The following is a 25,074-nucleotide window of genomic DNA, read 5'->3' as shown; positions in this document are numbered from 1 at the left end:
CCTTGTCCCATAATTTACTTATTATTTTAGGAAAATGGGACAAGACAAAATATATAATGAGTAAAGTAACAGGGAGGCAGATTTCAGACACACCAGTTTAAGCACTTCTAACATTTTGGCATTTTTGCAGTCTTTCTTTCTTTCTTTCTTTCTTTCTTTCTTTCTTTCTTTCTTTCTTTCTTTCTATGTTCATTTATTTTTGAGAGAGAGAGAGCACAAGTGGAGGAGGGGCAGACAGAGAGGGAGACACAGAATCTGAAGCAGGCTCCAGGCTCCGAGCTGACAGCAGAGTCTGATGAGGGGCTCGAACCCATGACCCATGAGACTGTGACCTGAACTGAAGTCAGATACCAACTGAGCAACCCAGGCACCCCTGTAATCGTCATTTTCTACATGCATTCTTAAAAGAAAGAAAAGAGAGAGGCGTAGTACACAAATGTTATGTTGAAAATGAAATAACTACACATAAACTAAAGGTTCCTTTAACTACTACTCAAACTCTCCGCTCCTGTATTCAGTAAGAGTTTTTGTGAATCGCCCAAGCCATCTTAAATTCCTTTGAGTACTTATGTACATCACACGTACTTACACTTAGACGTATATATGGTTTTAGATTTTTTCTACAATTATATCTAAGATTTTTTTTTTTTTACTATCTTAACATGTTTTGTTATTGATGGGCAAGGCGGTCAAGAGCAGCTTCTCCTCTCTTGCATAACAGCGTTTAGAGTAGCCTTGAGCTGGGGACATTTCCTTGCCCCCAGAGATAAAGAGCATTCTGGGCTTATTGCCTTCTGAAGGACTGTCTTTCTCTGTTCTTGCTTAATGTATACCCCTTTGTTCTGCCTATTGCATGTGTCAGTGACCCTCAGGCCTACCCCTGCTTTCTTTATTTCAGACCCCACCGGCAAGGGGTTGAGGGTCCTACTGCAGCATTAGGTGTAGTGCTTGTCTCCACACTGTCCTAAACACGTTGCCTGCGAAAGTGATCTGCTGCGCATGGGGAAGGCAATGGATTGCAAGAGGTTGAATCTTGTGCATTCTTTCTCTTTTCTCTTCTTGTGAGTAAGTTTTGTACTACTTGAGTCAGGTGTGTATTTTGTTTCTTCTTAGCAACTTAGAATCGTGCTCTGGCCTGTTGTGTGAGTAGCATTTACTTGCCTGTTAACCTTGGCCACACAGTCTGAGCACCCAGCAGACAGTGAAACAGTAATGTTAAGGGTCCAGTACAGTCTTTTAAACTGTTGTACTAGATATTTCATCCTAGGAAGTGCCACACTGTTATTTATTTCTATTGATGAACAAGTCATTTATTTCCAATATTGTGTTACTACAAAGAGTACTCTAGTGAACACCTGTGCGAATGTCTGTATATCTACCTCTGCAAGTGTTTTTCCAGGGAGATTCCTAGAAGTGAAATTCCTGTAGCCGAAGTAATGGGACTTCATAGTTTTGCTATAGACTTTCACACTACCTTTCCTGGTGGCTGTATGCATTTACGCTTCTATCACTGTTTTGTTTTTTGTTTTGTTATTATTCTTTTTTCTGGTCAAGAGGTTTTCAAATATTGTAGTCATATATCACACTTTTCCTTTTATTTTCTTAAGAAATCCTTGCTTACTCTGAGGTTCTTACTCTTTTGTTTTTGAAGTTAAGTCTTTGGAATTCATTTTGTGTGTAATTGTACTTTTATTTTTATTCCCTAGCCAGTCGTCCCTATGCAAGTCATTGATGTCTGTCCTTTTCCACTGTCTTGTAATGCCACTACTGTCATATACCAGATCAGTGTGTGCATATAGGTCTTCGGATTCTGTGCTATTCCTTTTATTTGCAGTTTGTGTATTCCTTCAATAATACTCACTTTTAATTGTTATATTTTTATAATAAGCTGAATTGTATGGTAGGACAAATCTTCCCACCTTTAAAATAAAAGGTTGTCTTCACTGTTGTTGACCTTTACTAATTTTTGTAATTTGTAGATGTTTATCAACTGTGAAGAAAGTTTATATTGGGTTTGTTATGATTTTATAGACTTTTCAATTAATTTAAGAAGAATTGATGTCTTGGAAATGTCTTGGAAATACTAGATTTCATATGCTTAAGACTTTTTCAGATATACTTTGTCATTTGGTAGTTTACTATTTCCCCCATTAAAGTTGTGTACATTTTTTTAAGAGCTTTATTTCTGGGTATTTTATGTTTTAGTTGTTGTTGGTATTTTGTTCTGTTTCTAAATAGTTGTTGCTGTTATGTTTGAAAAGTATTGATTATACATTGATATTCAGCTTTTTAAAAATTAAAAAAAATTTTTAAAAACATTTATTCATTTTTTGAGAGACAGAGACACAGAGTATGAGCGGGGGTGGGGCAGAGAGAGGGAGACAGAATCTGAAGCAGGCTCCAGCCTCTGAGCTGTCAGCACAGAGCCGGCCGTGGGGCTTGGACGCATGAACCGCGAGATCATGACCTGAGCTGAAGTTGGACACTCAACTGACTGAGCCACCCAGGTGCCCCCATGTTTGTTTATTTTTGAGAGAGAGAGAGAGAGAGAGCGCTAGCGAGCGAGCAAGCTGAGAAGGGGCAGAGGGAGAGGAAGACAGAGGATCTGGAGCAGACAGCTCCACGCTGTCGGTGCAGAGCCTGATGCGGGACTTGAACTCATGAATCATGAGATCATGACCTGAGCCTAAGTCGGACACTTAACCAACTGAGCCACCCAGGTGCCCCGACATTCAGCTTAATTACCTATCATATTTTAAGTTTTTCAGTTGATTCTCTTAGACCTTTTAGATGGATGTTTATATCACTCATGAGTCATAGTAGCTTTTAAAATTTTTAACTTTTTTTATTTTTATTTTTCTTAAAATTTTTTTATTAACATTTATTTATTTTTTGAGAGAGAGAGGCTGAACACAAGCAGGCGAGGTGAAGAGAGGTAGACACAGAATCGGAAGCAGGCTCCACGCTCTGAGCTGTCAGCAGGGAGCCCGATGCGGGGCTCGAACCCACCAACCATGAGATCATGACCTGAGGTGAAGTCAGTCGCCCAACTGACTGAGCCACCCAGGCGCCCCTAATTTTATTTTTAAGTGATCTCTTTACCCAATGCGGGGCTCGAACTTATAACCGAGCATCGAGTGTCTACCAACTGAGCCAGCTAGGCGCCACATCTTTGATCCTCCTTTTCTAACAGTTTCTGCATATTTCTTCCTCTTCCTCTCCTCCTCCCTTCCCCCTCCTCCCCATCTTCCCCCTCTTCTCTTTCCTCCACCTCCGCCCCCTTCTACTCTTCCTATTTCCTCTCCTCCGCCACCGCCGCCACCACCACCACCGCCGCCGCCAATTTGGTTGCCTTTTATTTCGTTTTGTTGTCTGATTACTGAGGCTGAGACTGCCAACACTATGTTAAACACTCCTCATCCTCCCCTTCCTCCTCCCCTTCCTCCTCCCCTTCCTCCTCCCCTTCCTCCTCCCCTTCCTCCTCCCCTTCCTCCTCCTCTTCCTTCTCCTCTGCCGCTGCCAATTCCGGCGCCTTTTATTTTGTTTTGTTGTCTGATTGCTGAGGTTGAGACTTCCAACACTGTTAAACAACTGTGGTGAGAGTGGACATCGCTGTTGTGTTCCTGGTCTCAGGGGGAGTGTTCTCAGTTTTTCCCCATTGAGGATGATATTAGCTGTGGGCCTTTCATATATGGCTTTTATGATGTTAAGATATGTTTCTTCTATCCCAACTTCCTTGAGGGTTTTTATTAAGAAAGGATGCTGTATTTTGTCAGATGCTTTTTCTGCCTCTCTTGACAGGATCATATGTTCTTATCCTTTCTATTAATGTGATGTATCACGTTGGTTGATTTGCAAATATTGAACCAGTCCTAGAGCCCAGGAATGAATCCCACTTGATCATGGTGAATTATTCTTTTAATATACTGTTGAATTTGATTTGCTAGTATCTTGCTGAGATTTTTTGCATCCACATTCATTAGGGATATTGGCCTGTAATTCTCCTTTTTTGTGGGGTCTCTGTCTGGTTTGGGAATCACCATAATGCTGGCTTTAAAGAATGAGTATGGAAGCTTTCCTTCCATTTTAATTTTTTTGGAACAGATTGAGAAAAATAGTTATTAACTTTTCTTTAAAAGTCTGGTAGAATCGATCTGGACCAGGACTTTTATTTGTTGGGAGATTTTGATAACTGATTCCATATCTTCACTGGTTATGGGTCTGTTTAAATTTTCTGTTGCGTCCCATTAGGGTTTTGGTAGTATGTGGGTGCCTAGGATTTTGTCCATTTCTTCTAGATTGTCCAGTTTGTTAGCATATAATTTTTCATAGTATTCCCTAATAATTATTTGTGTTTCTGTGGCGCTGATTATGATTTTTCCTCTTTCATTTGTGATTTTATCTATTTGGGTCCTCTTCTTTTTGAGAAGTCTGGCTAGGGGGTTATCAATTTTGCTTATTCTTTCAAAAAACCACCTCTTAGTTTCATTGATCTGTTCTTTTGTTGTTTTTTCAATTCTATATCATTGATTTCTGCTCTAATCTTTATTAATTCCCTTCTTCTGCTGGCTTTGAGCTTTATTTGCTGTTCCTTTTCTGGCTCCTTTAGGAGTAAGATTATGTTGTGTAGTTGGTACCTTTCTTGTTTCTTGAGATAGGCCTGAATTGCAATGTATTTTCCTCTTAGGACTGGTTTTGCTGCATCCCAAAGGGTTTGGACTGTTGTGTTTTTATTTTCATTTGCTTCCATGTATTTTTTAATTTCTTCTTTAATTTCCTGGTTGACCCATTCATTCTTTAGTAGAATGTTCTTTAACCTCCATGTATTGGGGACTTTCCAAATTTTTTCTTGTGGTTGATTTCAAGTTTCATAGCATTGTGATCTGAAAATATGCATGGTATGATCTCAATCCTTTTATTTTTGTTGAGGGCTGTTTTGTTACCACTATGTGATCTATTTAGGAGAATGTTCCATGTGCATTCGAGAAGAATGTGTGTTCTGATGCTTTTGGATGAAAAGTTCTGAATATATCTGTTAAGTCCATCTGGTCCAGCATGTCATTCAGAACCATTGTTTCCTTATTGATTTTCTGCCTAGATGATCTGTCCATTGTTGTAAGTGGAATATTAAAGCCCCCTACAATCACGGTATTATTATCTATACATTTCTTTATGTTTGTGACTAGTTGATATGTATATATGTGCTCCAGGTTGGGGACAATAAACATTTACGGTTGTTAGCTCTTGATGGATAGACCCCTTAATTATGGTATAATGCCCTTCTTCATCTCTTGTTATACGCTTTAGTTTAAAATCTAGTTTGTCTGTTATAAGTATGGCTACTCCAGCTTTCTTTTGACATCCATTGGCATGGTAGATGGCTCTCCATCCCCTCACTTTCAATCTGCAGGTGTCCTCAGGTCTAAAATGAGCCTCTTGTAGGCAGCATATAGGTGGATCTTGTTTTTTTTATCCATTCTGATACCCTATATCTTTTGATTGGGGCATTTAGTCCATTTACATTCAGAGTGATTATTGAAAGATACGGATTTAGTGCCACTGTGTTATCTGTAGGTTTCATGCTTGTGATGATGTCTCTGGTCCTTTGTAATATTTCCTGCTTTCTACTCAGAGTCTCCCTTAGGATCTCCTGCAGGGCTAGTTTAGTGGTCATGAACTCCTTCAGTTTTTATTTGTCTGGGAAAGCCTTTATCTCTCCTTCTATTCTGAATGACGGCCTTGCTGGATAAAGGATTCTTGGCTGCATATTTTTCCTATTCAGTACATTGAATATTTCCTGCCACTCCCTCTGGCCTGCCAAGTTTCAGTGGACAGGTCTGCTACTACCGTTATGGGTCTATTGTGTAGGGTAAGCCCATATGTCCCTAGCTGCTTTCAGAATTCTCTCTTTATCTTTGTATTTTGCCAGTTTCACTATGATATATCATGGTGGTGACCTGTTTTTGTTGATTTTGAAAGGTGTTCTCTGTGTCTCTTGGACTTGGATATCTGTTTCCTTCCCCAGATTAGGGAAGTTCTCAGCTATAATTTGTTCAAATAACCCTTATGCCCCTTTTTCTCTTCTGGGACTCCTATGATATGGATGTTATTTCATTGCATTGGATCGCTACCTGGCTTTCTTTTTACTTCCATTTGGGTGATAAATGCTTCTCCATCCCTTGACTTTCAATATACATGTGTCTTCTTGTCTGAAGTGAGTCTTCTTGTAGGCAGCATATAAACCCAGGTCTTGGGTTTTTGTCTTCTCTGTCACCCAGTGTCTTTTGATCGGAGCGTTTAGTCCATTTACGCTCAAAGTAGTTACTGATGGATATGTATTTATTGCCATTTTGTTACTTGTTTTATGGTTGTTTTTTGTAGTTCTTCCCTGTCCCTTTCTTCTCTTGCTCTCTTCTCTCTTGGGTCTGCTGGCTTTCTTTAGTGATATTCTTGAATTCCCCTTTCTTTGTTATTTGCATATCTATTGTCAGTTTTTGATTTGTGGTCACCATTAGGTGTATATATATAGCATTTTATGTATATAGTGCTGTATGTTAAGTTGGTGGTTGCTTAAGTTTGAACCCATTCTAAAAGCACTAAATTTTTATTCCTCTCCAACCCATGTTTTAAGTATATGGTGCCATACTTCACATCATTTTATTTTGTGAATCCCTTGCCTGAATTTTATAGGTACACTTAATTTACTGCGTTTTTGCTTCCTATTCTTTTTACTCCTGCTTATGGTCTTTCCTTTCCACTCAAAGAGTGCCTTTTAACATTTCTTTTAAAGCTGATTTAGTTGATGAATTCATTTGTTGGTCTGGAAACTTTTTCTCTCTCCTTCACTTCTGAATGATAGCTTTGCTGGATAGAGTATTCTTGACTGCATAGTGTTTCCTTTCAGCACTTTGACCATATCCTGTCACTCCGTTCTGAAAAATCCACTGATAGCCTTACAGAGTTTCCCTTGTATGTAACTGTCTTCTTTTCTCTTGCTGCTTTTAAAATTCTTTCTTTATCATTAGTCTTTGCCATTTTAATTATTAGGTGTCTTGGTGTGGACCTCTGTGGGTTGATTTTGGGGGGGATTCTCTGTACCTTCTGGATCTGGATTTTTTTGTTTGTTTCCTTCTCCAGATTTGGGGAGTTTTCAGCTATTATTTCTTCAAATACATTTTCTGTCCCCTTTTCGCTCTCTTCTCCTTCTGGGATCCCTATAATACAAATGTTATTATGCTTGATGGTGTTGTTGAATTCCCTAATCTACTTTAATTTTTAATTATTCTTTTTTCGCTCTCCTGTTCAACTTGGTTACTTTCCATTACTCTATCCTCAGGATTGCTGATCTATTTTTCTACTCCCTCTAGTCTACTCTTTATTTTCTGTAGTGTATTTTTAATTCCAGTTATTGAGTTTTTCATCTCTGGTTCATTTTTATATTTTTTATCTGTTTGTTGAGGGTCTTACTGAGGTCCTCCACTCTTAAGTCTGGTGGGTATCTTTATGACTATTACTTTTAGTTTTCTATCAGGTGTATTACTTATCTCCATTTTGTTTAGGTCTTTTGCTGATATTTTGTTCTGTACTTTCATTTGGGACATATTCCTATTTCCTTGTTTTGTCTAGGTGTCTGTGTCTGTTTCTGTATATTAGTAAAGTCACCTATGTCTCTTCCTGTTGGAAGTAGTGGCCTTATACAGAAGAGGTCCTATAGTACCCTGCAGCACAGTGTACCTTATTCACCAGAGCCTGGCATTGTAAATATATCTCTTATGTGTGTTAGATGTTCCCTACTGTTGTCGCTGAGCCATGTTTGCCTTCTATCCAGCATCTGCAATGGCTCTCTTTGCCTGTTGTGGGCACGGTTTGTATCCTGTGTTGTTAGTGGGCCAGTCAAGGGCCATCTTGGGCTTGAATTAAGTTAGACCATGTGTTTTCCAGAGCTGTGGTAGCACCAAACTGCAGGGTACTCTCCCTGTGTTGTTCCCTGAGAAGCTTTCATCAGTAGGTGAGGCCTGCTGCCAGACAAATGTCTGCCCCCGGCCCACTGCTGGGGCCCTGGAGACTAATGTGTGTGGTTGTTTTCCCCTTTCTGCTGGGCAGGAGTCAATTTGGATTGGTGCTGGCCCCCCTTGGGGGTGCTTGCACACTGCCAGGCTCGTGGTACCACTTTGGATGTAATGGTGCTGAGGGCTTGTTGGAGGGGGTAGGTTACAGGAGATGGCGGCACTATTAACAAGCTAGGTGGAGAGTGTTCACACTGTGCTGGTTCCGGCAGGTGTCCCTGTATGTACGTTGTGGGGAGTGAGAGGGAAATGGCTCCTACCAGCTCTTTTGTTCTTGGAGAAGCCTCCTAAAGATACCTGCTCCCCCAGCACATGCTTTTGAGATTAGTAAATAAATCTCTTTCTTGTATACCCGAGGTGTTTTGCAAACTGCTGCTTCTCTGCCGAATCTCAGTGGGGCTGTTTGTTGTGCTTTCCTTTTAAGGGCAGAGACTTAGTTTCCCATTGCCCTTCCCAGAGTTGATCCCGCTAATTTTTAAAGTTCCAGGTGTTAAGTACCACTGGTTGTAAGAACTTGAGAAATTAAGCCCTTCTGGTTTTCACGGTCAAATATTGTGCAGACTTGTCTTCCCAGTACAGGTCCTCTGTACCTGGGGTGCCTGGTTTGGGGTTTGTTCCTGTCCTTTGTCCACCCCACATGTTCCCTCCTGTCCATGTCTTTGCCCTTTCTACCCTCTTCATTGTGGCCTCTTCTATACATTTAGCTGTGGAGAATCTGTGCTTCTAGTCTTCAGTTGTTTTCTGGGTTATTTACACTGATATGGGTGTTATCAGGTGTATCTGTGGGATGAAGTGAGGCTAGGTGAGCCCATGATCCTCCTATTTCCAGCCATTTTCCCTGAAAGCTTCCCCCCACCCCCCTTTTTAAAAATTAATTAATTAATTAATTAATTTATTTATTTATTTATTTATTTATTTACCTAAGTGCCTAAGAAACCTCCTGGACAGTGTTAAAGAGAAGAGTTGAGAATGGACATCCTTGTCTTATTCTCACTTTTTGGGGGGAAACATTTGGTTTTTAACTACTAAGTTTGATGTTAACTGTGGGTTTTCATAGAGGTGTTTTGCCAGAATTAGAAGTTCCTTTCTATTTCTAGTGATTGCTTTTGTCATGAAAAGTTTGGGTTTTGTAAAAAAAAAATTTTTGCTCCTATTTACATCATTATGTGATTTTTGTTTTGTGTTTATTGATATGTTAAACAATCTTGCATTCCTAGGATCAATCTCACATGGTCATGGTATATAATTCTTTTCGTATGTTAGTGGATTTTATTTTGCTAGTATATTGTCCAGAATGTTTGCATTTATATACATAAGAGATACTTGTCTGTCTGGTTTTGGTATCAAGGTAATACTGGCCTCCTAGAATGAACTGGGACGTGTTCTTCTCTTCTGTGTCTTTGAAGAGCTTATGAAGAATCAGTATTATTTTTTTCTTTAAATATTTGGGAGAATTCAGCAATAAAGCCATTTGGGTCTTTGCTTTTCTTTATGGGTAGTTTTGACTACTAATTTAATCTCTTTACTTGTTACAGGTCTATTCAGATCTTGTGTTTCTTCTTGAACCAATTTTAGTAGTTTGTGTTTTATAACTACTGTAACTACTTGTCAATTTCATGTAATGTATTTAATTTATTGGCAAAAATTATCTTTTAAAAATTCCAGTAGTCAGTAGTATGTTTCTTCTTTCATTTCTCATTTCCATATTTGGATCTTTTTTTTTTTTCCTTCATCAGTGTGGTTATTATCTTAGTTTACCCCAAAATGTGACAATCTAGCCCTGTGGTCTGCTTGATATGGGCAGGCACGAGTATGCAAACGGTCATGTGCCCTCTTTTTGCACATCCAAAAATGATCCTGGCTACCAGGATCTAACTGCACCATCATTCTCATCCTCCTGAATATTAATATTTGTTATTTTAGTCTCTTACCAGTGATGTCTGATGCCCCAGCAAATGACGTTGCCCACCACTGTGCTGAAAAACTACTCCTGAGGTCCCAGCAGCGACACAGCTAACATAGACTTGGTTTGCACTCTGCTGGGTAGACCCTGAACAGGAGTGATGCCTCCAGGCAGGTGGTATGCTGTCCATCCAGCTCAGGCCCGGGCTTCAAGGGAACAAGGGCGGCTTCAGATGGTAAAGAAGGAAGAAGAGGATGAAGGCTACACTTCAGCGCAGGCTGCCAGGCCACAGACACTCAACCGTTCTGGCCAGGAGCTGTTCCGCCAGCTCTTCAGACAGCTTCGCTACCATGAATCTTCTGGGCCCCTAGAGACTTTGAGCCGGCTCCGGGAGCTCTGCCGCTGGTGGCTGAGGCCTGACATTCTCTCCAAGGCCCAGATCCTGGAACTGCTGGTGCTGGAGCAATTCCTTAGCATCTTGCCTGGGGAGCTCCGGACCTGGGTACAGCTGCATCACCCTGAGAGTGGTGGGGAGGCCGTGGCCCTGCTGGAAGAGCTGCAGAGGGATGTCGATGGGACACCGTGGAGGCTGAGGGTGAGCAAGTGTATAGTACTCAGTGAACTCTGCCTGTCAGTGAGCCAGCTTGTCTAGAGGGACTGGGTTGGGCCTCTGAACGCTCAGCACTGAGGAATGCAGGGAAAGTCTTCCCTTCTCATTCCCACGGCACCTGAGCAGCAGAGAACTGGGCTCTGGTCCAAGGACCTTTTAGCAGCAGCCCTTCTCGCCCTTCCAGAGGACAGTTAGCTCCAGGAAGAGGGTCAGCAAGTATCCAGAGATAACAGCGATGAGTTTTTGGACACAGTAACTTAGATTATGGGAGTCTATCTCCACAGACCCAATTTGACTGGATACTGACTGGTTAAGCGGGGGTGATGTCTCTTGCTTGTTAGAGTCAGGACTCTTGGCTTCTGTGTGCCTTTTAAGACCTATAAATGCAGTGCACTCATAACATGTTCCTTCTTTCTTAGTAAGCTTTTGAGGATTTATTCTCTGCAGGGGTCAAGGGTAAGAAGAGTACTGAGGGTCAGCCCAGGGCCAGGAAATTGGAAGATTTATTCCACAGCCTCATTGTTCTTGCTCACATTCTTTCAGAGCCTCACTTTATTGAAAAGGATATGCAAACAAATTTGTTCAGTGTCTGTTTGAGTGCCTACCATGTCCCCAGTTCCAGCCTTAGACCTGGGAAACAGAGCTCTAGGGCTGGCAATAGAGCAGCCAGTCAGTTAAAGTGAGCTCTGTGTGCCCCTTGTGCTACACACAAGCAAGCCTCTCAGTGCTTCCTGTAGCTTGAGGGTTTTTTTTTTAAAGAGGATTTATCATTTTTATAGGCTTTAAAATTTTTTTTCAGTAAAAATATGTGTAAGTCTACATATATGATGCATGCATAAATGAAAGTTACCTTTAAGATTTTTTAAAATGTTTATTCACTTATTTTGAGAGGTGGGGGAGGGACAGAGAGAGGGAGAGAAAGAGAATCCCAAGCTGACAGTGCAGAACCTGATGTGGAGCTCAATCCCACAAACTGTCATCATGACCTGGGTAGAAATCAAGCACCGGACACTTAACTGACTGAGCTACCTAGGCACCCCACCTTTAAGATATTTGAAACGTATTTGGCATACTCTTCCCCCAAATATAATATGAAAATTAAGTCAGTTGAGTAACACATCTGACTGAACATCTACCAGTAGTAAAAGGTAATAAATCAATACAAGGTATTAAAAAAGAAAGCTCTTTGCATAACATTGGTTACTATTTTTAAAAATCTAAAAGAGCATTTATCATTTTTGCTGAAACACCAAGATGTTCAAAAGGACTGAAAAATAATTTATTAAAGCAAATAAGGTTCATAGTAGGTACATAATTGTAGCTTGGTTACATTTAACTCATTTAGAATTCGAAAATCCATGAAAACATTGCCAAATGTGCAGACAGGGTCTGCCTGGTTGAAAGTAGTTAGAAATTAGAAAACAAAACAGGCTGGGAGAACACCTTCTAAATTCTGAAAAGTGAGCAGAAAAACTCAAGATGCACATAAAATTACAGAATCACCCTATGGTTCATAAGAATTGAGCAACTAGGGCCCGATAATGTTTGTCCTTAAACTCATTGGGCTGTGTGCTTCCATCGTTGTATTGTTTCTTTATTCTCTTTTTGGTAGGGTTTGGGAGGACCAGGTTCATCATCTTTAAGATGTTTAACAGCCTCAGGCTAAGATTCGTCCGTAGCAGTGTAGTCAGTGTCTTGGCCAGAGAACCAGAAAAAACTTACAGTGCATTAGCCATAAGCTTTCTATCCTCATTTCTCCATCAGGGATAGCCTTGCCTCAGAGACTGGAGCCATTTGAAGTCCCAGGGCAAATTGGCTCTTTCCAAGTGTTTGCTTGGATGGGCACTGTCATTTTTTGGATCTGAGACTTCTTCTTTTATGGTCCCATGGCTGACCCTCACAAGTAATATTGCCTCACTGGTAGTGTTACTTACCATCTCAATCAGATTAATGTCTGGGAGCTGTCCTTTGAAGTCACTTTGCTTATCACTGCCTAGAACAGTCCCTGATACTTGGGAGATGTTATCTGTCTGCATCTTTCTTGTGAACCATTATCAATTTAACTCAGGGATAAATCTCTTCTCTCTCATTTCTAAGTTCCAGACCAGGGGTGGGGTTGAGGGTTAGTGGGGAGGAGTCACTGCAGCACCTGAGGCCTGACAGCATTGCCTTGCTGGGTGTTTCCTATGTTGTAGCTGGCATCTGACTCCACCTGTCTCCCTCATGGTCCACATTAGAGGCCAGGGAGGCTGAGGGGTGAGGAGGTCCCCCTTGGGCTTTCTCCTCCTCCTTTTCCCTCTACTTACAGATAAGAAAGGGCCTGGCCTGCCCTTCCCTGGGTCCCTGCCCCTAAAGATTGGCCATGTGGCCTCTTCTCTGAGTTTGCTTTCTGATTCCCATGGGGATTCTCTCACAACATTTTCTTCTCACCAGGACCCAGCCCTTGCCCAGAGCCCAGATGTGCGTTGGATGGGTACAGGAACCCTGCGAGCCTCACAGATATGGCCCCCTGCTTCACCTCTCAGGAGCAGCTCTACTCTTGGGGACCACCTGGAGCCTCCCTATGAAATAGGAGTGTGTGACTTCCTGGCTGGGCAATCCGGTACTCGCCATCTGGCTCTAAGACCCCAGCCATATGCCACACATCCCAGATTAGTGTTGTCATTTCACCATCTGTCCTCACATGAGAATCCCTTTCTATCTTGGCCCTTAGCCTTGTGTCCTTTTTGCCTTCTGTGACCCATGTCCACCTAGCCTTTCCTCCTCCCATTGTACCCCGCACTGCTCACCCCCCAGCCCTCAGTGGACATTGGGGAAATGTGAAATGGATATTTAACAATAGTCCATACCTGCTCGTGGGCCCAGGAGTCCTCTATGTGGGGGAAGAGTAGGCCTACTCAGTGGGGTGCCAAGAGCTGGGTTACCTTCTCTCATGGCTCTTTCTTCTCCTTCAGAGCCTCCTGTTGCCCAGGCTCCTGCTCTTTCCCAAAGAGAGGGGTGCCCAGGAGACCTGTTGACAGCCCAGCCTCAGGTGAGCCACAGGACCTTTGGTCCTTCGTGACATCCCAGCATTGCTGCCTAATGGAGCTGCTGAGGCTCCCCCTCATCTTGAGTCTCTGTGTCCAGTGACCTCACATCCAGAGACCTATGTCCTAGAGACCAGATTATCCCCCTTGAGCCCAGAGCTCTTCTGCTGCGTGATGCTCTTCTTTTTCACCCTTACCAGATCCATCTTGTTCTCACTCAGAGCCTCCCCCTTTACAAAAGCCGGGAGCTGTAGACCGGCTCTTGGACATAGGACTGTGTTTTTCAGGAGGCTGTGACATTCAAGGACGTGGAAGTGATCTTCTCCCAGGATGAGTGGAGATGGCTGGACCCTGCTCAGAGGAACTTATATAGGGATGTGATGCTGGAGAATTATGGGAACATGGTTTCTCTGGGTAAGACATTAATTTCCCCATACTTCTACCCACTTTTACTTCTGCCTTCTTAGTTTTTATTATGGTGCCTAGACAGGGGCCTGACCTGGACTTAGATCTTGGCTCGCTGTCACCTCAGTCTCTTCTCTTGAAGCATGGTGATAATGATGATTGTCATGCAGGATTATTGTTAAGATTAAAAGTCATATATGTCCAGTTCCTAGTTAGACATCCAAAAAAATGTTGGTTGATTTAACTGAGTGAGTTGTCACGTGGCTCCCACCTCCAGAGAATCCTAATGATCCTTTTGGCTGTGACTTCTTTCAGCCTCTTTTATCTCTGTTCAGAGCTGTTGGAAATGGCTGCCTGGGCCTCCTGTCCTAGCTTCTTCCACCAGCTTCCCTGGCCTTTCCCTCATCCTTGCCAGGACCTGAGGCCTGAGAGGGTCCTGGAGAGTAATTCTGTGTGATTCATCCACCCTTCCATCTCATCTCATTCCCTTCTCTTCTGCAGTGGGGCCATTCACCAAACCTGTTCTGATTTCCTGGTTGGAGGCAAGGGAGCCATGGGGCCTGAATGTCCAAGGAGCTCAGCCCAAGGGGAATCCAGGTGTTGCCCCTGCAGGTGAGTTCCAGAGACCCTCCAGATCCTGCTTCTCTCACATCTACTCTTTTCTTTCTTTCTTTCTTTCTTTCTTTCTTTCTTTCTTTCTTTCTTTCTTTCTTTCTTTCTTTCTTCTTTTCTTTTCTTTTCTTTCTTTCTTTCTTTCTTTCTTTCTTTCTTTCTTTCTTTCTTTCTCTTTCTTTCTTTCTTTCTCTCTTTCTTTCTTTCTTTCTTTCTTTCTTTCTTTCTTTCAAGTTTATTTATCTCGGGGGTGGGGGAGGGGCAGTGAGAGAGAGAGAATCCCCGACACAGGGCTTGAACTCACAAATTATGAGATCATGACCTGAGCTGAAATCAAGTCAGATATTTAACTTACTGAGCCACGCAGGTGCCCCAACTCTTCTCTTTCTTAAAGTCTTTTATACCAAGTAAGTCAGAGGGAACTTTGATGTTTGCTAGAAGGAAGATCCTTAACAGTGATGCTAAGGAATGCTGGGTTTCTGGGCTTCCCCCCCTCCAGACTGGCCTATTAGACATTTGTTTCTGGCCCTGCTCCTTCCCCAGAAACCCTTTCAGTAAGTGTTCTTGCCCACTGGAGGGCTTCACTGTTGCAGTCTTTTCCAGTCAGTGATGGTCCTCCTCCTTCCTCTGCTGCACTCCTGCTGGCCCGTAGGCCCGTGCCTGTCCCTTTGTGCTATGAAGAGCCCTGATTCCACTCCAGCTTCTCTTCTTTGCCCCTGCGATAGGCTTGACATTCAGTTCTTTCATCCAGTCCTCCATGGATCCCTCCCCTGGGCTCTTGTGGACCTTCTTACCCTCTTATGCCAGGACTCCTCTCCCCTCTTTTGCTGTTTAACACTCACTTTTCAGCTCTGTTTTTCAACTAGATGTGATTTCTGCATATGTCTAGCTTCTGTGCCCACCTTGCTTCTCCTCCCTTCCCTGTCATCTGGAATACTCTTCCATGTTTTGCCTTCCCTGATTCTTTGGTAAAGGTATTGGTAGTCAGGCAAAAGCCTCACCACCCAAGATTGTGGCATTTTTTTTTTGTCCTTCGGTGCTTTCTGCAGTTCCAAGTATGGGGAAAAAGTACACTGTCGTTTGTTTTATTTTGTGTCAGGAGGTGAGCTCCAGATTAAAACAAACAAGTTCGTCTTAAAACATGAACCTTTGGAAGAAGCAGAAACCTTTGCTGTGCCATCAGAATGTTGTGTGATGAGTGTTTCTGAGGGAATCAGGCTCAGAGAATCTCTTGAAAAGAAGAGCAGGCTAAAGCAACAGTGTGGAAGCCCCATACAATCAAGAGTTAAGAAGGAAGAGACCAAGTTCAGTCACAGGACAGCAAAAGAATCTGAAGAGTCAGGAAGAAGTGCTAGTCTTAATTTAAAACATGCTACGTATTTGAGGGTTCCCAGAAGAAAGCGATCCCTAAAACATGGCTGTGGCAGACACTTCAGAGGGAGTTCATACCACTATGATTACAAGGAATATGGGAAAGGGCTCAGGCGCATCGTTGGCGGGTTTAGCCTCCATCAGAGAATTCATGCTGGACTAAAAGGGAATGCAAAGGATGTACATGGGAAAGATTTTAGCCTTAGCCCACATCACCAGCGTGGGCAGAATCTTCACATGGTGGAGACCTCATATAAGTGCAGTGACTGTGGGAGGGCCTTCAGTCATAGCTCTCATCTCGCGTGTCATCAGAGACTTCACACTCAAGAGAAACCATTTAAATGCAGGGTGTGTGGGAAAGCCTTTAGGTGGAGCTCAAACTGTGTGCGACACGAGAAGATTCACACTGGAGTGAAACCTTATAAATGCAGTTTATGCGACAAGGCTTTCAGACGCCTGTCTGCCTACCGCCTACACCAGGAAACCCATGCGAAGCAGAAATCTCTTGAGTCTAATCAGTATGAGGAAGCTCTCACCTGTGGCTCAGGATTTGATCATCATTTGAGAGACCAGAGTAGGGGGAAGCTTTTTGACTGCAGTCAGTGTAGGAAATCATTCCACTGTAAATCGTATGTTGTTGAACATCAAAGGGTCCACACTCAGGAGAAACCTTATAAATGTACCAAATGTAGGAAAACCTTCAGGTGGAGATCAAATTTCACCCGTCATATGAGAATGCACCAGGAAGAAAAGTTCTATGATCAAGACAAACGTAAGGACTTCAGACTGGCCTCCAGCTGCGGTCAGCCCCAGGGTGCCCCTGCTCGGGAGAAAGCCTTTCCATGTCAGCAGTGTGGGAAAACATTCACTCGGAAGAAATCTCTCATTGATCATCAGAGAATTCACACAGGTGAGAAGCCCTACAGATGCAGTGAATGTGAAAAAGAGTTTACCCATCGGTCAGCCTTTATTGCTCATAAGAAGCAGCATGCCATTCAAAGAAGACCCGAGGATGGGCCGTCTTCAAGTCAGGACACAGTGCTCCAGGTTCCTCCGAGCAGTACAGAGGAAGCCTACAAATGTAGCCAGTGTGGCAAAGCCTTCCGCAATCACTCGTTCCTCCTCATCCATCAGAGAATTCACACCAGAGAAAAGCCTTATAAGTGCAGGGAATGTGGGAAAGCTTTCAGATGGAGTTCTAACCTCTCCCGACATCAGAGGATTCACTCTTTGGAGAAACGGTACGAGTGCCACGAAAGTGAAAACACTCCAAATCTGCAGCCGCAGATCCTCACTGGTGAGAAACCTTTTTGGTGCCAAGAATGTGGGAAAACTTTTACACGCAAAAGAAGTCTTGTAGATCATAAGGGAATACATAGTGGAGAGAAGCGCTATAAGTGTAATCTGTGTGGGAAATCTTACGATAGAAAACATCGCCTTGTTAATCATCAGAGAATCCACACTAAAGAGAGACCTTTTAAATGTCAGTGGTGTGGGAAAGATTTTATTGGAAGACATACTCTCCGCATTCATCAAAGAAAACACACCAGAGTGGCACAGTCTGAATGCAGCCTGGCTGCATTATCTTCCTGCCAGGACACAGGGGTGACTTTACAGGAATTAAAACCAAGTGGGGAGAAGCCACTTGAAGATTCTGAGGAAGCTTGTGACCAGAGCTCCAGGCTCACCGGACTCCAGAACATACCCATTGGGAAAAAGTGCCACAAATGTAGCACCTGTGGGAAAACTTTTAACAAAAGCTCACAGCTCATTAGCCACAAGAGATTTCATACCCGAGAGAGGCCCTTCAAATGCAGAGAGTGTGGGAATACCTTCAGGTGGTCTTCAAATTTGGCTCGGCATATGAAAAACCATATTAGAGATTAGCTTGGGTTTTGACAGTGGGGGGAGAGGGGTTCCTAGCTGCCCTGCCAGAGAACCCTTAATTGTGGGCAGTGTGGAAAAAGCCTTCACAAAGGGTCCAGCCCTTTCTGGTTTTGAAGCTGGTGGCAGAGAATCCTGAGGTCAAAAACTCAGGGCATTTCCTTTCCTACCTGCTGGGGAAGAGCAGCAACCTGTTTTGGGGGGCCCTTCTGGAGGCTTGGGCCCCAGGAGCGGCCTTTGCACAGTGGCCTGGAGCTCCCCCAGACTTAGGTATAAGTCTAAAGGCAGATACCATTGCCCTGTGTTGTTTGATGAAATGTCTATGGTGTGATGGGCTGCAGCTGCTGGGAAGGGGCCAGTTGGATACTGTGGTGGTGTGTATTCTATTTGATCTCACAAGTTGCAGCAGCAGCAACAGCAAGAACTCCTAGTCTCCCCAGTTGCCTCCTGGGAGTTCTGGCTGCAGCTTTGGCCTTCACGCCTGGCTTTGGAGATATGCCACGGGCATACAGTTGTCTCAGTGGCACGTGGAAGAGAGCAGGGTTGGACTCAACCACCTGGAGAATGGGGCTCTCCCAGTGCCCCGTTGCTGTCTCTACCCACAGTCTGCAGGGTCAGCAATGGGCCATGTGTTCCAACAGAAATGTGCTGAGCACCTTCCATATGCCAGGCACTGTTGTGTGTGCTAGAGACCCAGCAGTGACTGGAATAGACAAAAAATCTGCTGTCTTGGATCTTTACAGACAATGAACTAATGAGATACATAGTGCTTTGGATGGCGATATGTGTTGTGGACAGAATGAATCAGAGAAGAGTGAGAGGCAGTGCTGGATTAGGAGGTGGGTTGCGATTTTAAGTAGGCTAGTTAGAGAGGGCTTCAACTGAAGAGGTGAAACTTGGTCCAGGCACAGGAGGTGGGGTCTTGTCTGGTATCTTGGAGAATAGTAGGGAGGCCCTTGGGCTAGAGTCAAGGGAACCAGCAGAAGAAGGGGCCCCAGAGAGCTGGTGGGCCAAGTGGCGTGAGCACCATGGAGTCCCCCCAGGGGCCGGAGCTGCTTCACAGGGAGGTATGGAGGTCGGGAGCTTTGGGACAGTTTTGAGTTGAGGAGTAATGTACTCTGTGAGTTAACATTTACAAGGGTTAACCGCAGACCCGAGGACTCATGCAGTTAGTTATCCCTGCTGCCAGTTTCCATGAATGGGACTATCTCCTTTCCCCTCAAAATGTCTGAATTTTCTACAAGACTTACAGCTCTCATCAACAATTCTAAATGTTTAATTATTGCACTTGCATCTGTACGGGACACTACGGGACCCTCTAACCTTCATGTAGCCTTCTTCTCATGTCAGATCCGGTGCTGGCATGAGGTTCAACCCAAAGGTACCAGTTCACATGACTGACGCCCTCTGGAGGAAAGGTGGTCTGGTGGGGGGAGGCACCCCCATCTCATTTGCCAACTTGACTTGAAGCACATAGCAAGAATCAGCTGGTGGTGTAAGGGTAAAGGACTGATTTTTCTAAAATGTATGTAGGTAGCCATTACTTCTGATTATTGAAGAGCTCACATTATGAATATAAGAATAAAATATCTCACTTGATAGTAGAGCACCATCCCAGACTATGTTTTACTGCTGTGTGTCAGGGTACACCTGGTGGACAGGCCATTTCTTATAGTAAGAAGAAACGAACCTAAAAAATGTACTTTCAGTACAGTACAAGTACTCTTATCCTTTCTGGATTGTCGTAGGCGGGTGAAAATGAAGGCTTTGATGCTTTGTGGTGATGTCACATGGAATAGGCAGGGGTGGGGAAGAGGGAGATAACTGCGGCAGATCCTTGTTTGTGTTCTGGTCCCCATTCAGCTTTGTATTCAGGAAGGTTTGGTCATCTTGGCTCTTCATCCTTTTCCTACAGCAGCAGCTGCCTCTGGCCTGGAATTGGGTGTCCCATCACTGGTAAAGTAGCAAAAACTGGCTCTAGAAGTGGCTGGGCAGGGACCAGAGACCCATGTACTGAGGGCCCAGGGTCATGGGAAGGGCCTTGGAGTTATCAGATCTGAGTTCAGGCTCAGTGTGACTTTTCTTGGCAAAATGATCCTGGACAAGTCACTGAACATCTTCATCTACTGTCGGGTGTGTAAAATTAGAGTAATCAAGCTCCCTGATCCTAGGAGTGGCAAAAGAGGACTTGGTATACGGGGCTCTGGGTTAGGTAGCTGATATCTGGAACCAGAGCCCTCCCAGAACTGCAGCTCCATATCAGTTTCAGCTTCAAATCAGTTGGTGCTACAACCAAGGTAATACCCTTTTCTGTTCGTATTTTCACCACCCTCCCCCAACTCCTTGTGCCACTGTCACCTCATAGAGTTCATGCCCCAATAGGGGTTTTCTACTGCCATTTTTATAAAGTGAGACATACTTACTTTTAAACATTCACACCACAATTTGAAATGTTCAAAGAAGTAAAAATCAACAGAAATCCCTGTATGCTGAGGTAAGACTTTAATATCTTGGGGTTGTGCTGATGGAGTCTGTTTAATAACCTGAGTTTTTAAATAATATTAATTATATGAGTAATACATGATTATTCTAGAATTATTAGTAAATACAGATGAAGTAAAAGGAAAAGGAGAAAAGTCTTACTACTTAGAGCTAACTGCTAAACATTTTGGTGTAATCAGTGTTGGATTTAACTTCATTGCGTGCCCCTGAACACCCTTGGACCAGCCTGCTTTGTGCTGACTCCCTTCTCCACGAGTGTAGACCCTACCCATGCTCTCCCAGGTCCTCACCCTTCAAGGCCCGGCCCTCCCTACCCCTCATCCATCTAAGGCCTCTCCCCTGGTCCCACCTCTCCTTGTGCCTGTATCTTACTCTGCAAGTATTGTCCAAGTTTCTAGGAGTTATGCCTGCCACTGCAGCCAGACAGGGTACTCGGGAGTCCAGAGCTGGGTGCTTATTTGTTTGCCATGCTGAGGAGATTTTGCACAGAATTACCTCTATTAAGGAATATGGGACCGAGTTTAGTTCAGCTAAGTCAGAATTGGAGTGTTTTGAAGGGACCGTGAGCAGTGTTGATTGGAGGTCCCCCACCGGCGCACCAGTTAGCAGCTCAGCGGCGCAGTTCCCATTGACAGCTTCTGACTGCCCAGCCACCAGTTCTCAAGTCGAACCCCGTCTCGCCCTAGAGAACATGCAGTCTTCTTTGAACCCTGCCTTGCTTTCTCTTACTGCCTGGGAAGAAGTGAAGTTGGGGCTGGGGAGAGCCAGAGGGCCGGGAACCCCCAGAAAAGAGTAGGTATTGGAAAGTCTTTGAATCGGTTGTTCAGTGTGGTTAATCCCGGCCTCACTGACAGACCATCAGCCCACACAGAGGCATGTACAGAGAAGAAAGCACAGGAAGTGTCAGTTGATATGTACCATCTCACACGCCTCAAGATGACAGGTTTCTGTAAGCCCTTGCATGGGCATGTGTGTGGGACAGCAGGACCTGACTGTGGTGGGAGTGGAAATTGTAACAGCTCCTGTACCAGGCAGCTTGCAAAACCTTGTAAAGTTGTGTGTGTCACCAGCAGCTTCACTCCCGGACAAATCCTAGAAGAACTTCACATGGGGAGGGACATCTGTGTAAAACTGTTTATTGCAGTACTGTTTAGGTAGCAAGAGTGGGAAAAACCAAAATTTCCTTCAACAGAAAAGCAAAATAAAATAAAAGGGGTGGTTCTTGCCACTTTGGGAAGTGAATGTGAAAGAGCTAGTTACATCTTTCAACATAGGTAAATCAAAAATGCTGAGAAAGTTGCAGAAGCTATGTACAGTATACCCCATTTATGTCAAATTAAATGTGTATCTGTGGGCACATTATTTAAACTTGTGTTTCACTTTTTTAATGAAATGGGATAGTAGTTGCCAACCTCACAAGGTAATTTGGGGAGGGGGGATGATTAATGAAATAATGCATGTAAAGTGTTTTGGTTAGTGGCTGGCATGTAAGCATTGTTGGCATATGGTAAACAATGTTGTTATTGTTTTGCACAATAATATATTCCTGTGGATTCAAATTATATGATGAGTATAAAATCATGTATTAAAATGTTGTGTGAAAATCGTGTTCTGCCTTTCCAGGGTGGGATTTGCAGATAGAATCAGGGAGGGTACATGGAAGTTTCACTTGTGTTTTTATTTCATTTTAAATATTGATGTAGATGGGTCAACATGTTGATTAACAGGATAGTGTGGGTTTTTTTTTTTTTAACTGTTTGCTTAAAATACTTATAAAAGTGTTTTTAAGCACGGGCTCTGTTATCTCATGACTTTATAGAAATCCTGGCCCTACCGTTTATGAAATGTTACTTAGAGTGAGCCATTTAATCTCTCAAGGGCTCCCGTTTCCTTACCCACAAAACTCTGTAGCAACGCAAATGGCTACTAGTAAAGGAAAGGTCGAACAGTTCTGGTCCCATCTGTGATGGAATCACTACACATCAGTTAAAAAGAAGGAGGATGCTCTCCATGTATTGACACGTCTCCAAGACAGTCAGTTTATAGGAAATTATAAGGTCTGTTTTCTTTAACCTTTTTGGCCTAAGTCTAGCGAGTGAGGTCAAAAGCTTTAGACTCAAGAGTTTAGGAAATGAAAAAAAGAAAAGTTTAACAAATGGGATCCTGTGGGTGGAGATGCTTAGCCATTCCATTTTATTAGGTAAATGAAGAAAGGGGAGTAAATGTTTATGCCCAACTGCCACGCATATTACGTTAATCCTAATAACCCTGTTAAGAATAGCAAAGAAACTTGTATCACCCAGGTTACAGTCAGGAGTCAAAAACCATACCAATTATTTTAAGAAAAAGAACTTAGAATTGTGTTCAGTAGGTATATCTAAGTAAAAAGCCAAAAAAAAAAAAAAAAAATCTAATGTTTCATGGAGGTAGTGACTTGAAACCTGGTACCACCCCAGGACGGGGAGGGAGGGGGGGCTGTAATGGAGTCCGACCCCATTTTTGATGTTTGACAACTGACAGCTTTCAAGCCCTCCCCATTTTGCCTCACATCTGGGCCACCTGGTAAGGAAACCCAGGCACTGTGTTAACACTTGAGGTGAACTTTATGCAAACCATTGCCCTGGAAACCCACACCCCTAACCACAATAAAAATCAGAGTCACTTGCCCTTCTTTGCAGTCAAGGCCAACTGACTGGCTGGGGTGCCTGTCTTGCTCTTCCCAGAGAGCCGCATTATGTGAATAATAAACTTTCTCATAACATCTTGATGTGTGTGGTGTCCCTCTGTCTCAACATCTGAATCTGTTTGGGGGCACAGTATTTATCCCACCTACACAGGGCAAGCTACAAAGCAGGAACAGAATTATAAAAAGGTAGGACATTGGAAGAGAGCACCTGTGGGGCTGAATTCAGATATATGCAGAGATCAGTGCTGGGGCTGGTGTTGGTCTGAATCAAAAGGAGGACCTTATGATGACAGAACCGCAAGCTGGACCCAATTGCTGCTACCAGAGGGAATTGCCACTGCTGGAGTGAAGGAGCATTGGAAACAGGAAACAGTGCCTACGTAGACATGAAAACCAGGAAAGGCTTCCCCTCTTCCTCCTTGTATTGTTAAGGTTCTCCAGAGGAACAGAACCAATATATGTGTGTATACATATAGAAATAGGTTTATTATATGGAATTGTCTCGTGATTCCAGAGGCTGGCAAGTCAAAAGTCTGCAGGATTGGCCAGAAGACTAGAGACCCAGGAGTGCTAATTTTCCTGTTCCAGTTGAAGGCTGGCTATTGTAGAACTAGAAAGAGCCAGTGTTGTAGATGAAGTCCAAAGGCAGCCTCCCAGAGAATTCTTTCTTGTCCCCGGGAGGCTTTTTGTTCTATGCAGGCCTTCAACTGATTCATGATGAGGCCCACCCACATTATGGACAGTAATCTGCTTTACTCAAAGTCCATTAATTTAAGTGTTAATCTTATCCAACAGCACCCTCACAGGAACGCTCAGAATAATGTTTGTTCAAATTAGGCAACTTGTCACGTAGCCAAGTTTACCCACAAAATCAATCACAATACTTCCAACACTGCAGCTTTCCTTTTACATTCCTCAATGCTAGAGCCTAGCAGAGAAATAGCTGGCAAAATGGAGATGTGGATTAGAGTTCCCACCCCATCATCTCAAAGCATCTACAGAAGAGTGGGTTTTGAAGCAGAGACCAGTTAACTGGCACAGCTTTCCTAAATAATTTTATCTTAAAAATTCTTAGGATGTTGACTTAAAACTTTTGAGACCAAGAATATTATTTTTAAAAAAGTTTTATTTATTTTGAGAGAGCTAGAGTGTACAGGAGGGACAGGGAGAGAGGGAGAAAGAATCCCAAATAGGCTCCACAATGCAGGGCTCAACTCACGAACCTGGAGATCATGAGCTGAAAAAGAGATGCTTAACTGATGTGAGCCACCTAGGCGCCCTTCAAAATGGAGAACATATTTAAAGATATTTCTGCTTAAAAACATTTAATTTACAACAAAAATGAATACATTTAATAAGTTTAATAAATTTAACAGTAAATTTATGACTTTAACAAAACACAGACTTCTGATTTGCCTCCAATGGAGCAGTAACTTAGGTGATAACCCCCCAACAGAGCTTAGGGGAGAGCATATAGCAACTCCTATAGCCCTGAATTCTAAATTAATGAATCAATTAAGAAGACAAGGTTGCCTCCATTTATATCTCATAGTTGAGCCATCTGTCTTTGTTCCCCAACTGATCTGTAGCCACATTACTTCAAGCTTCTTGCTATGAAATCAATTTAAGCTGGGTAAGGCAAAGAGAGTGTATGCATCCTCTGATTAAGTCGTAGGATGTTTAAGTGTTTTCAACAGATGGTTGCTATTGGTGTGAACCCAAGAATTGGGTCAATATATTGGATACAGGTAGAGAAAATTGGCCTAACTATGGATGTTTTACCATTATGTCTTGGGGTTTTAATGAGAGCAGAAAGCAAGCTGTCCTTGGATACATCATTGAGGTTTACTTAAAATGGCCATGGCAGGTTCTCCCTTGGTGAGAAGTCTAAAGAGTCCATATGTACATAAACCAATACTAAATATTGAAGTCAGCAACCCAAAGGAAATGTACTTTTATATTCATAGAAACACTTCCATATACTAGTTATACACATATACTAGTTATAC

General features: G+C 43.1%; 1 protein-coding gene across 2 annotated transcripts in view; it reads left to right on the top strand.

Moving 5' to 3' along the window:
* Positions 1-22,788, top strand: part of ZNF445 (zinc finger protein 445) — a 28,552-nt gene extending 5,764 nt beyond the window's left edge. The window contains exons 2-7 of one of the 2 annotated variants that reach the window (XM_053904142.1): positions 9,990-10,564; positions 13,013-13,181; positions 13,534-13,610; positions 13,893-14,019; positions 14,512-14,622; positions 15,722-22,788. In XM_053904142.1, the coding sequence (XP_053760117.1) occupies positions 10,130-10,564; positions 13,013-13,181; positions 13,534-13,610; positions 13,893-14,019; positions 14,512-14,622; positions 15,722-17,880 (3,078 nt within the window). In that variant the 5' untranslated portion in view covers positions 9,990-10,129 and the 3' untranslated portion in view covers positions 17,881-22,788. The remainder of the gene's footprint in view (positions 1-9,989; positions 10,565-13,012; positions 13,182-13,533; positions 13,611-13,892; positions 14,020-14,511; positions 14,623-15,721) is intronic. The other variant, XM_053904143.1, reaches the window with a different exon arrangement.
* Positions 22,789-25,074: the final 2,286 nt, after the last annotated feature.

This window comes from Panthera pardus, unplaced genomic scaffold (assembly GCF_024362965.1).
Source record: "Panthera pardus isolate Hobbes unplaced genomic scaffold, ASM2436296v1 HiC_scaffold_16, whole genome shotgun sequence".
In the NCBI taxonomy this organism is placed as follows: Eukaryota; Metazoa; Chordata; class Mammalia; order Carnivora; family Felidae; genus Panthera; species Panthera pardus.
The sequence above is the reverse complement of the archived record's forward strand: the minus strand, read 5'-3'. Positions and strand labels throughout refer to the sequence as shown.